General features: G+C 43.5%; 1 protein-coding gene across 1 annotated transcript in view; it reads left to right on the top strand.

Moving 5' to 3' along the window:
• Window positions 1-13,730, top strand: part of COL4A1 (collagen type IV alpha 1 chain) — a 154,678-nt gene that overhangs the window by 73,577 nt on the left and 67,371 nt on the right. The window contains exons 8-16 of the mRNA XM_083168672.1: window positions 545-571; window positions 3,329-3,409; window positions 5,102-5,164; window positions 6,653-6,688; window positions 6,773-6,814; window positions 9,100-9,192; window positions 9,477-9,521; window positions 12,692-12,751; window positions 13,053-13,097. Coding sequence (XP_083024798.1) covers window positions 545-571; window positions 3,329-3,409; window positions 5,102-5,164; window positions 6,653-6,688; window positions 6,773-6,814; window positions 9,100-9,192; window positions 9,477-9,521; window positions 12,692-12,751; window positions 13,053-13,097 — 492 coding nt within the window. The remainder of the gene's footprint in view (window positions 1-544; window positions 572-3,328; window positions 3,410-5,101; window positions 5,165-6,652; window positions 6,689-6,772; window positions 6,815-9,099; window positions 9,193-9,476; window positions 9,522-12,691; window positions 12,752-13,052; window positions 13,098-13,730) is intronic.

Raw genomic sequence — 13,730 nt, 5'->3', positions numbered from 1 at the left:
CAGTCGTAGGAAACCTTTTCTGTAAGTTCATCCAGACAAAACATGACAACCTGGCTGGTCAGCCCAGACAGGGTACCAGGGGGTAATGGGGACCCCCCAATAAATGGGTCCCCCCCCCTCCGGGGTGCCTCCAACCCAGACTGAAAACCAGGGCTGTCCTCAGCGTCCCTGTATGCTTGTGCCTTCTCCCCGAGAATGAGGGAATCCCTTTTGTGACATCAATGGGGCTTCCCTCAGACTAACAGGTGTGGGGAAGCTGCACATCTTAAAGGCTGTGCGGGGTTCCATTGATGCACATGTTTTGAATGAACATGTGCGTCTATGGCCATTTCCCACAATAGACGCCTACTGTATGTTAAAATTTTAACATAGGCATCTATTGTGGGAACCGGCCATAGATGCACATGTTCATTCATTGCCAACAATTATAAATGTTGTGTATCCATTTAAGTGTGTTAGTCATCTGCAATTTATTTGTTGTACTTTAACATTTTTTTAATAATTATTTAATCTAAAGCCTAATAATGTCATCATGTTGTTTTAGGGCCCTCCGGGATTACAAGGAGTTAAGGTATGTTCAAGTGTCCATTTTACAATTTCAGAGCTCTACATGACCAGGGCAACTTCTAATTCCTTTCTGTCCTGCTCGATTACTGCGATCTATAGATGAAGGACTATTAGCAGTACCCAGTGGCGGCTCTTACCATTATGGAGGAGAGGGGCTGCTGCAATGCGGCCCCACCCTCCGCTGCCACCCCAGGCCACTGCCGCCAGGGATGCTTGATCGGGTTGCCGGGTTCGGGGCATTCGCAGTATGGTCCGCGGTACTGCGCCCATAGGTAAAAACCGCCACTGGCAGTACCCACTCATTTCGGGAACAAGCTATCAGCTTTGCGGCTCTAACCCAGTGTGAGAAGTCTTCACTCTTATCTGTTTCCTATGCATTTCACTAATGTCCCTTATATTTTGTGCTGTAAAGGCAAATGTAAAGCACTTTACTGCATAAAAAAACTTTGAGACCTATTATGAAAAAAGTGCTCTATAAATAACAATAACATTATTATAGCAGCATAGTGGATCGCTTGTGTAAGCACACTCCTAATGTAGGGAACGTTTGTAGAAGAGTTGAAAGAAATGTTTGTAAAAAAAGGCTGTGGGAAATGTTTGTAGAGGAGAGTTGTACAGATGTAGCCACACTCATCTGTCCTGTTGGCCCACCATCCTGGCTTTGTTGTTGGGCCATGAGAAATGTCCTATTATGGCGCAATAAGGCGTACTATGGCAAATGCATGTGGAATCATGTAATAACACTGCTTCCCAGCTGGGTGGCGATTGCTATATTAATGAAAACTACAGTACAGTGCCGCAGAAGGATATGTGAAGCGCCATTGCTGTTTACTGTCCACCTTTGCTTCCACTTTACCTGTGTACAGTATGCAGAGTTTACTGTAGCTCCATAAGTGTGAGCTTCCTTGTGGCCAATAGTCTCAACCCACCACGTGATGTACAGTAATGATGCTACTGTACATAGACGCTCGTTCAGCCTCGGGAACTTACATTACCCCACAGTGTCCCTGAGGCTGATTGAGTGTCTACATGAACATGGAGGTGGGTTGAGTATTTTGGCCACCCAGCAGAATTTATATTAAATACACTTTTATTAAAATAAAATAATTTTGCGTACATTGTGACAAACCCCAAGCGTAGCCCTGAGCGCCATCGGTATTTACCAGCTGCCTAATTACATAAGGGTTCTGGGTTCCTATATCAGGTGTGAATGAGATGATAGGCTTGTGGTCCAGTATCCCTAATGGCCTAGTGGTTAAGCCCACAGCATGTGCAATGCCTGGGGTACAGATAAAAAAAAATTCCACTATTGCACTAGCAGGGTTGCGTAATGATTCACCACGCTGCGACTTGCCTCGTCTGTCTGACCAACCACCATAGGTAGGACAGATGACCGTGGCTACTGTACATATGTAAGAGATATTTGTCGAAGAGAGTTGTAGGCAGGGCCGGTGACATCCCTCCACGTGGCGGGGGGGGGGGGGGGATGAAGGGAGGAGTCACTCCATGGGGGGCGGGGGGGACGACACCTGCTCCAGCTTCCGCCCTCCAGTGGCTGGCACTCTAGGCAAATGCCTAAAGCTGCCTAGTGGTGGCGCCGGCCCTGGTTATAGGAAATTTTTGTAAAAGAGAGTTCTAGGGAGTGTTTGTAGAGGAGAGTTGTAGGAAAGACATTGTCTTGTAGAAGGGAGACAATGTACATGTTATAGGCTGGGGGTTGCAGGCATCAATAAGTTGTTTGCGATTTAACCACTTGATTTAAAGCAGCAAAAATGTAAAAGACAAAACCAGGTTGATTTCCAATCTAGCCGATTACGCGTGGGGACCTGCAACTCACAGGCTGTTACATATCATAAACTATCTTTCCTGATCTACCATAGGAAATGGCAAATACATTTTCTTTATTGTAAAACTAATAACTGCCTATAGTAGTACTTTTTCTGCAAAATGAAAGATAATAGGTACTATGTTATAGTCAGTAATTTATTTTACAGTATAGATCATCTATTTTTTTCTGTTTTCAAAAGTAGTTTAGAAAAGATCATTATTAAAATACTAGTCATTCTTGCAACAATTATTAATAGCTTTTCCTTTTGGATTTATAATAAAGGGCCTGATTCAGCATGCCCATGCAGATTGCTGACTATCCTGACTGTTTGGGTGGGGTGATGCAGGAATGGCTGACGTTTCTGGAAACTAGAGTGTCGTCCTGTTTTTCCCAGAGTGACAAGGCCAGGGTCTGCATCTCAGGCCACATACAGAAAAGGAGTTTTGCCGGTCGCACAGGATAATTACTTTAATTATGACAATTGTGGACCCTCCTGTTGTAGACTCCTAATGTAACATTGATATAGGGCCATGAGGGTGTGCTACCATGGACATTAAATACCTCCAGGCCACATACCTCCAGCACTTGAAAAATATTCTGTGGCTATCTGTGATAGTTGTGATGTTAATCCCAGGCTGTGTCCTCGGTCGCAGCGCTGGGATCGCAAGTGCAGCAACGAGTATTCTAACACCTCCTTCTGCATTAACATTTGAAGTGGACACATTGGCAAAGCCACTTATGTGCAGCTTTTCAAATCCGTCTATTGCTGAATCAGGCCAAATATCCTTAATGAAATCACTTATTGTGAATGTTTATGGTGAAAACATCTCTTTATCGCTGCCAATCATTGCTGGTACTGGACACCTAAATCATTCAATGAAGGGAAAAGAATGATGTCTACACTGGTTATTCCCTTTTTATTTCTCTTTTTAGGGAGATCCTGGAGATTTTGTTGGTAGTCATGGAATGCTGACAAAAGGGGAGAAAGGTTTACCTGGAATTAATGGTTTGCCAGTAAGTTAATGAATTAATTGTTAGTTCACAATATCCTATTGGTGCATACACACGTACAGATGTCTACTAAGCAGTTTTGCTAAGCTCTTTAGGGCAGGCGATTTCCCTGTGTCCAAATCTCCCATGGGGAGCACATACACATGCAGAGATTTGTGCTAAGCGATTTTTCTTAAGCAAAAAAGGCCTGGTAGTTGTTCAGAATGAGAGATTGTGATCAGTATCTCTCATTCTGTACACACAGAGAGATTTGCAGTCACCTGCTAAGCAATTTGACTAGATTTTGACTACATGCACTGACTTAGTTAGCAGGAGAGAATTCATCCGATGATGGGGCATACACACGGAGAGATCTGTGCTTACTTTCTAAGCAATCTGACTAGATAGCAAAAATTTTCTCCATGTGTATGCCCTTAACAATCTATCTATCTATCTATCTATCTATCTATCTATCTATCTATCTATCTATCTATCTATCCATCCATCCATCCATCCATCCATCCATCCATCCATCCATCCATCCATCCATCCATCCATCCATCCATCCATCCATCCAGTATTTAGGCTTTGTACCCTATAGCATTATTTTTTCTAGTGTATCTAGCAGTTGTAACATACATGTAAATGGGTATTACATTATGGAAAAAAAATCCAAATACAGGGCACTTTGTACATAGACTTACTGTAGGTAAAGCACATTGCAGATTATAGTGACTCACAAATTTCACAGTCATTTTCACATGTATTTTCACTAGTTTTTTTTTTAACTCACTGAGCTGTATTCAAATGATTATGTGGCGGCAGCCACTAGAGGGCATGCAATGAATCTATTCAAATGTAGCTTCACTCAGGCACGTATGGCTGCTGATACCATCATTTCAGCTGGGGTGGCGAGCTGAAATGCACAAAAATTCAACTGGTTTTGCATCTTGACCATTAGTTTGGTCGAGTTTAGCCACTATGCGTGGCTAAATCTGACGTTATTGAGCGCAATATGTGTGATAAAAATGGCCATTTGAAAATCGCCCTGCCATCTCCTTTCACTTTAGATGGGAGACCGGGCACGGTGAAACATTTGAATACAGCCCACTAAATGACAGTGGATAGCTGGTTATAGCACTTTAAGGAAAGTTTGGACAGATTTAGGGCTTGATTTGCTTCCTCGCGCGTTTGCATTTCTGCACATGTGTATACGCTGGGTGCTAATTCTCCATCCCTTTCGCACACACCAGTGCAGGTGGGGGGCGTGGGGCCGCGACGAGGGGACGCACCCATAGGAACGCCCAGCAAAATTAGGCAGTGACACAGATGCCAGGGGCGGGCAGCTGACTTCACTGGATGTTAGCTGCCCACTCTGTTGTCGTACAGGGAGCATGCAAAGCTAAGACACCTGAGAGTGTCTTCAATTTGCGTTCTCCTTCCAAATTATTTGATGGTCGTCGCCAACCGAATGATTTGTCCCCCCGCACCCAAGGCTGCGAAAATATGTTTATGCAAAACATCCATTCGCAGCCGTTGGGCAAACTCGGCGAACGAGGGGGGGTGCAGTGTTAAATCCACGCGCTGCGCTGCAAAATTCGCAAATAAGGTCCTTTATCTCAGCCAATATAATGTAGTTTAATCTCCTAACATTTTGAAATGTATATATTTTCAATGCAACATATACTTTACTGTTTTACTTTTATGTGCCTACAGGGAACTCCTGGATTGCCAGGTATAGAAGGTCCATCGGGGCCACCCGGACCATCAGGTCTTCCTGTAAGTATTTATTTTCTGATACAGCATTTATTATCAGAAATATTACAGCATACTTAAATAAAACGAGGACCAATCATTTGTATACAAAAGACATAGGTGATAATACCTATAATAAACTTGATAGATTGCTACAAAACTGTATAATTTATATTATACACCAGAGTGAGCGAGGAGGAGGCATTCATTTGGAAGAGTCCCTGATCCAAACTGGTGACCGATTAATCACCCACCAACTTTGAATACCCAACTTTTTGTGAAAGGTTGGCTATACCTATAATACCATATTGATATATTAAAATCCACGTTAATCTGCTATACTTACTGTATGGATTATCATTCATATGATTATACATCGGTTGTACCCCTGATGAAGTCGTAAAGACGAAACGCGTCGGGTTGCTTTTTGAAATAAAAAGATTTTTTCAAAAATGAAAATTGCATGATTACTGCGAACAAACTCAATATTGGACATACAGAAATCACCCTCAGAAAGGACTTCTGAGTACTGATTGGATGAACTGGGTGGTACATATTATATATGTGACCATAGAGACAATAGGTTGCGCACTCCAATCACCCCTTTTCTTTGTATTTCTTGCTATTCCTCACTAACAGGAGGAATTTTGGAGGTGCTGCATTAGTATCTAGCGCAATACAGAGTCCAAACCCCCAATTGTATAATTTATATTATATTCATGTTTACAGAACAGCATATACTGTAGATGTAGTAGTATTAAGTTTAGTGCCGTAACTAGACAATTTGGTGCCCTGTGGCAGAAAGGGAATTGGTATACTCAGAATAGGTAAATTTGGCGCACATCAAATAGTCATGTGCGTGGCTTCGTTGGGAAGGGGCATGGCCACATAAAAGTGCCAATTCCCATTATAACACACAGGTGTCCGTTATTCATATTACACCACAGAGTGCCACTTGTACACATTACGCCAGGTAGAGCACTTCTACACAATGTGCCAGGTAGAGCCCCCCGAGGGATTTCTGACTAGATGGAGAAGGATTTGCCATTAGCTGGCTAGCTATAATGTAATTATACATAGATCTAACATTCCTTTCTATTGAAGATGGGATGTTGCCCAAACCAACCTATTAGATTATATCTGTTATCTTCTATGGTGCTAAATAAATAAGAAGCATAATCTGATTAGTTACTATGGGCAACATTCCATCTTCAATAGAATTCCCATCTTAGTAAATGTACCCCTTATTCTAAGATTAATTTTCTTAGAAGAATGATTCCTAAACATGCCAAGTCTCTTGACATGCAAAAGTTAAACAAGCTCTGTCAGGAACACGGTTAATATTGTAATTACGTGTGAACATTCCAAAGTACTGATTGGCTACAGAGTTTTGTCCAGGCCTACTTAACTAGCACTTACAGTACCTTTAGATATGGCTGACAAATAATTGTGAAACACATTTTGAATTCTATATTATACTGTAAATGTAAACGATTCCTTTTTTTATTTCAGGGATTACCTGGCCCACCAGGTCCACCAGGACCAAAGGTAGGTATAGATTAAAAACCTACATAATGATGTAATTGTTAAAAAAAATACCTCTGCATTATTACTTGTTTTGCATTTTTGCAGGGCTCAATGGGCTTAAGCTTCCATGGAGCGCAGGGTCAGAAGGTAAGCAGCTAGGCTGTCATTGTGTCTGTTTTTGTGACCAAATTAATAAATACAGTACATTTATTTATACATTGTTTTTAATATATGTACTCCTTACAATAAAAAATAGAATCGCTGTTAAAATATTTGCAGTTAATTTTCATGTGTGTTGGGCAAATACAATTCCAGGTATATTAAACACACTGACTATTTTTACTTGCATTCATATTGAAGAAAACAATTGAAACAAAACAATTAAATGGTAGATTCTGCATCATGCCAGGCCAACAAAGTTTTCCCATCGCCACGTACTCTGCAGATTACATATAACATATATCCTGGACCGCTTAGTGATACTCACCATCCTGGCGATACTGGCTGGCAGCAGCAAGTCAGTGCTTACTGCTTCTCCAGGGAATTTAGTAGAGATGAAAAGCTCCTTCTTTGGCAAGTTTTCTCTGGAGGAAAGGACTATTTCCCTTTAGTAAATAGATTCATATATTTGGTGAGCACAGGATAATTATATTATAAAGTTGTACTTTACTTTATATGCAACTTTTTTAAAAAGTACAGAACTATTACATATATTATAGGGCAACTCCATTTAGGGATGCCAATCCCGGGGCATTTTTTCAATAACGTGGTCCGGGGGCAGGAGCAACAGAGCATACATGCGGTGTGGTCGGGAGGTGAGGACTGGATCGGTGATGTGCGATAGGGAGCAGCCGGGAGCAGCCAGGCAGCATCTGAGCAGGTGCTCAGACACTGAACGGCATTAGACTGAGCATGCACAATCTAATCCCGGGCTTGGATACTCTAATCCTGGGATTGGAATCCAGACATTTTTGGGCGTTCCCGGGATTGGCCACTCTAGCTCCAGTGTCCCAACCATAAAGAGGGATATCGTGTTGGTATCCATTCCAAGTATTGGAGACTAAAAGAAGGACAACTGGCTTGCCAAATTAAGTGGGAGGCAGATCTTTCTAGCTGTGGACGACTAGAGACTTATATGTGGTTCATGTTTCAAGGTGTCTTAATGTATCAACCACTTTAAACTGATTAACAGAGTGTATTTCACCTCTGACAATTTGTCCCACTATCTTTAAAAATTGTGGATACGTTGAAGATATTTTCTGGGCTTGCCCTCCTCCTCAGCCTAGAGAACGTTCGTAAAGTGATTCATAAAGTGTCACGGGTGTATATTCCTCTAGACCCACCAAATGCCTTGCTTAATTCCAACCCGGGAGACATATCACTGGGGGTTATGCACATATTAGTGCCCACTAAGGCTTCCATTGTACAATTTTAACGGTTCAGATGGAGTTAAATGCAGGGAGGAGCAAGGACGTTCCTCCATTTATAGTAAGGCCAACCACATTAACATCCTACTTTCACCTAACTGATTCTTGAAGTGTCATGACCTGTATGTAGACAGTTTGTTCCTTATTTATGCTCATGTTGTGTACAATGATACTGGGTTTCGACCACTGACGTGTAGTGGAGGGCACACCCATCCATTTTCTTACTAAATAGTTATTGGTGGTGTGGGGTCACCACTTCGGGAGTACCTACCGCGAGGCAGCTTAGTGCTCTATTTTCCTTGTTGTGTACTCACGTGTATCATCCCCCATCTGTCCCCCTACTTCTCTTTTTTGTATCCCCGACTTCTTTAAAGTCAATAAAAACTATTGTGGAATAAAAGTACAGTACTCCATTTATATTGCCCCACCCTTGCTACATGACCAATTTTGGCTAACAAAGCTGTTGTTACATAATGGGAGCACTTAATTACGTTATGAATTGTTATATTTTTTAAACTTTACTTCCAGTGCCTGATTAATCAATAAGCTGATTAGGCTGCAGTATAGTGCGCCAAGTGGCAGCCAATGAATAACATGAATGCCTAATTGTTTCCATGTTTGTTAGTTATCACCCGTCTCAATGTATTGTGGGGGGGCAAAGTTCTTAAGGTAACTGTGCCAATGTAACTTACTGATGGAACTGTACATTGTGCTACAGTGCTAGCTGGGCAGCCTAAAGCCAAACTCTCCTTCACACACCACAAGCATTAGATCCTGCATGGCAGTTGTATCGCCTTCATTACATGCACATGGGCAGTATGAATGGCGAGTCCCTGAGTGCTCATACACGTGTGTTAAGCAGCTTTACAAGGGGAGCTACATGTGTATTATTAACCTAGGGCACCTGGAACATTTAAGCAGGACTGATTACTTCAGATTTATTTTTCAGACATCTTCATTAACAAGTCATCCTGATTTCACAGAGTTTATACCTGTTTTCTGTAGGGTGAACCTGGACCTCAAGGATCTCAAGGACTCCAGTGTGGCCAGACTGGCCAAACTTCATCTGGCCAATCTAATTGTTCAGTACTGTATAAGGTAATGCATTTATGTATATTGGTTATATACAGAGGCAGTTACAGCACCTGGGCTGCAGAGCCGACCAAGGATTGCAGGTGGGGATCAAAAAGCCCACATATACCTGCATGTTATCATGCATGTAATATATGTGCTGGATTGATCTCCCGAAGGCTCACATCATGGTGTACAACTGAACACGTGCATACAGGCAGTGCAGTACAGCCAAGCAGCAACTTATTATTAACCTCTTTAATGTCTACTTTTATATCTACAGTACTATTTGTCTTCTGGTTTCTTACTAGGGAGAAAAGGGCATGGATGGCGATAAAGGTGACCAGGGAATTCCGGTAAGTTAAACTTATAACTTATTAATAATATATTAATCTCAATCAGGATGCTGTATGGCCACACTGAATTGGCAATGTACTTTGTAAGGCCATTGTGGACATTATTCATGCTATATAATGAGCTCCTGTTTTAAGAAGTTTATCGTTGTCATTTATTTAAAGTGCACGGATTTTATCATTTTATTTAACTGCGCTGACCCTACCTATATTCAGTGGCGGCTGGTACCTTTTTGTAGGTGGGGGCTGCCGATGGTCACGATGCCGGCATCCCCCTGCCGCCGCTGCCGCTCCTCCTGGCCCCTTTACATTCCTGATGCCTGTATGATGAGAGGCGCCGGGACTGGCGCATGCGCAGTACCGACCTCAGTACTGCGCATGCGGACAGCTTCTATGGGCTGTTTCGGCAACAGTCTTTGGCGCCTGCATTATACAGACGACAGGCCCCAGGACCAGCACATGCGCAGTACAGATATGGGTACTGCGCATGCGCAGATTTTGGATTTTATGGGCTGCCAAACAGCAGCCCATAGAGAGATGTCCCGGAGGGAGGGAACACCTCCCAATGGGACTTGCTTGGTGACTGGCAGGTTGGACTTCCAATAGGAAGTCACTGCCAGTCATAATGAAGCCAGAGCTGTCTCACAAGCAGCATCTGGCTTCACTACAGTGGTGGATTTTATCTGGGGGGCTGTTTTTATAACAGTATAAATTAATTGAACAACTTAAGAATTAAGGAGCAGGATTTACTAGTTTAAAAAAAATATTTACTGTCCATAGGAAACATAATTGTATTTCAATATGCTATGCTTTTTCTATTGTATTGTATTATACACTGTGTTTTGGATGTATATGTGTGTTACCCCCAAAGTATGTGGTACTCCAATGCTGATAAAATGTATTACTTTCTTTTATATTGGACTGTGAGCTTGCACCAGGGACTCTTCCCTCTGTGTGTGTGTGGAGAGGGGCAGCTGACAATTTACAGCAACACATGCAGTCAGTGGGTCATGTGATTAGAGGCAAAAAAAGAAGTCCCACACTGACAGCTAGGGATTGTTGGAACAGTGAGGAGGAGACTGAGGACAGATTTATTAAGCCTGGTGAAGTGATAAAGTGGTCGGTCATAACGCACAAACCAATCAGTAACAGGCTGGGTTTAAAAAATAACAATTGGGAGCTGATTATCACCAGCCACTTTATCACTTCATCAGGCTTAATAAATCTGCTCCTGAGCTACTCTGGACTGTTACCTGAATATCCAGTGATTCCCTGGGTCCTGTGAGGGGTCATCCTGAGAAGCGGCATTGACTGGGGAATTCCCTCCCTGAATGGTTGTAGCAGGCGAGAATGGGTGGTGAGAGGTCATTTGTCCTTTCTCCTTTATAATCATAGGGATCAGTTTACAATATTCCAGAAGTCTCACTTATAAAGGGTCTGACTGAAATTCTGGGGCCAACAAAATGAATACCTATATATATTTGAAGTCACTCGTTCCTAGCTGTGTGTCTTGTAATTATAATTAGAAATAAATATTTGTACATATTGACGTGGACAAGAAGTGTCCCTCCATCCACTGTCCTGCTTTATTGTCATATGTGTTATAGCCTGTAACGTGTTTAATGCTTGCTGATATATTATGACAGCTAGCTATCAGTTCCATTGATTAGATATATTATTTTTAATCTGTTACTGAGATTACAGTAAATGGTCCTGATTGCAAGCAAAGCAATAACACAAGAAAACTGATAAAACCCTGCTGCTCTGTGGGTAGGGCAGGAGTCACATGTACAGAGAGAGATTGATTTTGGGTAAGGTGTGAAATCTAAATTGTATTGTAAAAATAAAGGCATCTGACAGTTGTGGTCTTCAAGCAAAGCAGCCTGTATCTACAGACGTGTTCCTCTACAGCCTTGCTGCTTATAGCAGTGCGGCCTAGTGAGATCACAAAGTGAATGTATCGTAGCATCGTTCGCATTTGAGCCAGGTCCCATTGAAGTGAATAGGAACCAAGCGCATGTGAAGCCCCACTATGCAAACATATAAAATGGCACATCTGTACCCTGCTTAGCAGAAAACTAAGTGTATTTACTGACTCATTTTGCATGGAAACATGGCTTGTTCCAAACACAGGCCCTTATTCTAATCGGATCGGTACGGCCCGCGTGCGGCCGTACCGCCGATGTTTTTACTCTGCACATGCGCAGAGGTGAATCTGCGCATGTGCAGCCCCCTTCGCCGCAGACGTATTTCGTCCGCCGCAAAGGGGGCGTATAGGGGCGTGAGAGGCATCATGCCCTCATTTCCCTATGTGTACGCCCCGCGTTTCATGGGCGTTCCCATGCAAACGCGGGGCGTACGCATGGTAATGAGGCCATGACGCAACTCATGGGGGCGGAAAGCTGACGTCGCCGGATGTCAGCTTTCAGCCCCCATACAAGCTACCACACGGACGATTGTCCGTGTGGTCTCAGCTTGCGGGAGCTGCCGCGGCGTGCGGACCTGCCTTCGATGGTCGACGACCATCGAATGCAGGGGGCAGCTCCCACCATGGTGGAGGCGTAGCCTCCACCATTTTTATGCGGATCGCCAGCCGTCCGTGTACGGACGGCCGTGGCGATCCGTAGGGTGGGCGGGGATTCGTCTGGTGCGGTCGGAGCCGCATATGCGGCTCGACCGCACCAACCAGAATAAGGGCCACAGTTATTTGCTTTTTCAGCACGGATGGTGTAACGGTTAGCATTACTGCCTCACAGCACTGAGGTCATGGGTTCGATTCCCACCATGGCTCTAACTGTGCTGAGTTTGTATATTCTCCCCGTACTTGCGTGGGTTTCCTCCGGGTACTCCGGTTTCCTCCCACAATCCAAAAATATACAGATAGGTTAATTGGCTTCCAACAAAATTAACCCTAGAATGTCTGTGTGTGCGTGTACATGTGGTAGGGAATATAGATTGTAAGCTCCACTGGTTCAGGGACTGATGTGAATGTTCAAATATTCTCTGTAAAGCGCTGCGTAATATGTATGCGCTATATAAGAAACTGGTAATAAATAAATAAAATGTGAAACAGGCCAAGTGTGCAGTTCCTTTGGGGTAAAGGGGCTTCAGACTACATATAACTGATGTGCAATGTGTAGGTTATGCTCATTTCTAATGTCTCTCCTGTTTAGGGAAGTCCTGGATTGAGTATTAGAGGTGACAAAGGAGAACCTGGAAAACAAGGTCCAAGAGTGAGTTGTTGTTATTTTTGTTTGTTTTGTTTTTGTTTTTTATTGGGGTGGTGGTGGTGGTGGGGGGGGGGGGGGGGGGGGGTTAAATTAGACAATTAGAAGTGAAGTGAATCCTGAAACAAAGTTCACTAGGTCTGGCTAGAAAGCGGGACATTTCTGTATTGTTTTGGCTAAAGGGCTGTAAAGGCATAGTAATCAGTGTTAATCTGGTGTTATATACAATACATATTTATCCCAGTAAATTTAGGAATAGCTTGATAATATTTGAAAATGCATTCATAATCTATTTGTCTTCATTTAGGGGAAACCTGGCAAAGATGGAGAAAAGGGAGATAGGGGATTTGATGTAAGTATATGTTACTATGAAAAAAATGGTACTTGTGTAGTTTCACTGCGCCAACTAACGCTACGCTATCAGCGTAGCCCAACGGCAGCCTATCATAGTTAGTGTAGTGTCCCAGTGGCAGCCCTGTGTAGTGTCCCCGTCAGGCAGCGTAGTCACCGTACTGTCCCCACGAGCTGCAGCTATGTCCCCGGCGCCCCTGGCAAGCCTAGTGAGCGCCTCTCACACAGCGCCGGTAACCGACAGATCCCCTTGTGCTGACGGATGCCGGTGGAGAGGTGATCATGCCCGTGTCTGCCTCAGGGAGACTGTCAGGGCTAGGGGTTTGGTTGTGCTTGTGTGCTTCTCGTGCCCATGGAGGGGTGCGGGCGCAAGTGTGTCTAATGCACAATAAAGGACGCATTTGCCAGTGCTCCATGTTACATAATGGCAAATGCCTCCATTTCAAACCCCCACTATCGCCGTCAGCCCGAAGCATGGCGAGCGGACGCGGTACGCTTCCTACTGACCTGTTCATACCCCTACTATCCACGTCAGTGTGGAGTTGATTATATAAAGTGTGGCAAGCCCGAAGCATGTCGAGCACAGCGAGCCCCACGAGGGGATGCACAAAACGAGCCTGAAGCGGGTACCGGA

This window comes from Crinia signifera, chromosome 2 (assembly GCF_055691185.1).
Source record: "Crinia signifera chromosome 2, ASM5569118v1, whole genome shotgun sequence".
In the NCBI taxonomy this organism is placed as follows: Eukaryota; Metazoa; Chordata; class Amphibia; order Anura; family Myobatrachidae; genus Crinia; species Crinia signifera.
This window is presented reverse-complemented; position numbering and strand designations above follow the sequence as displayed.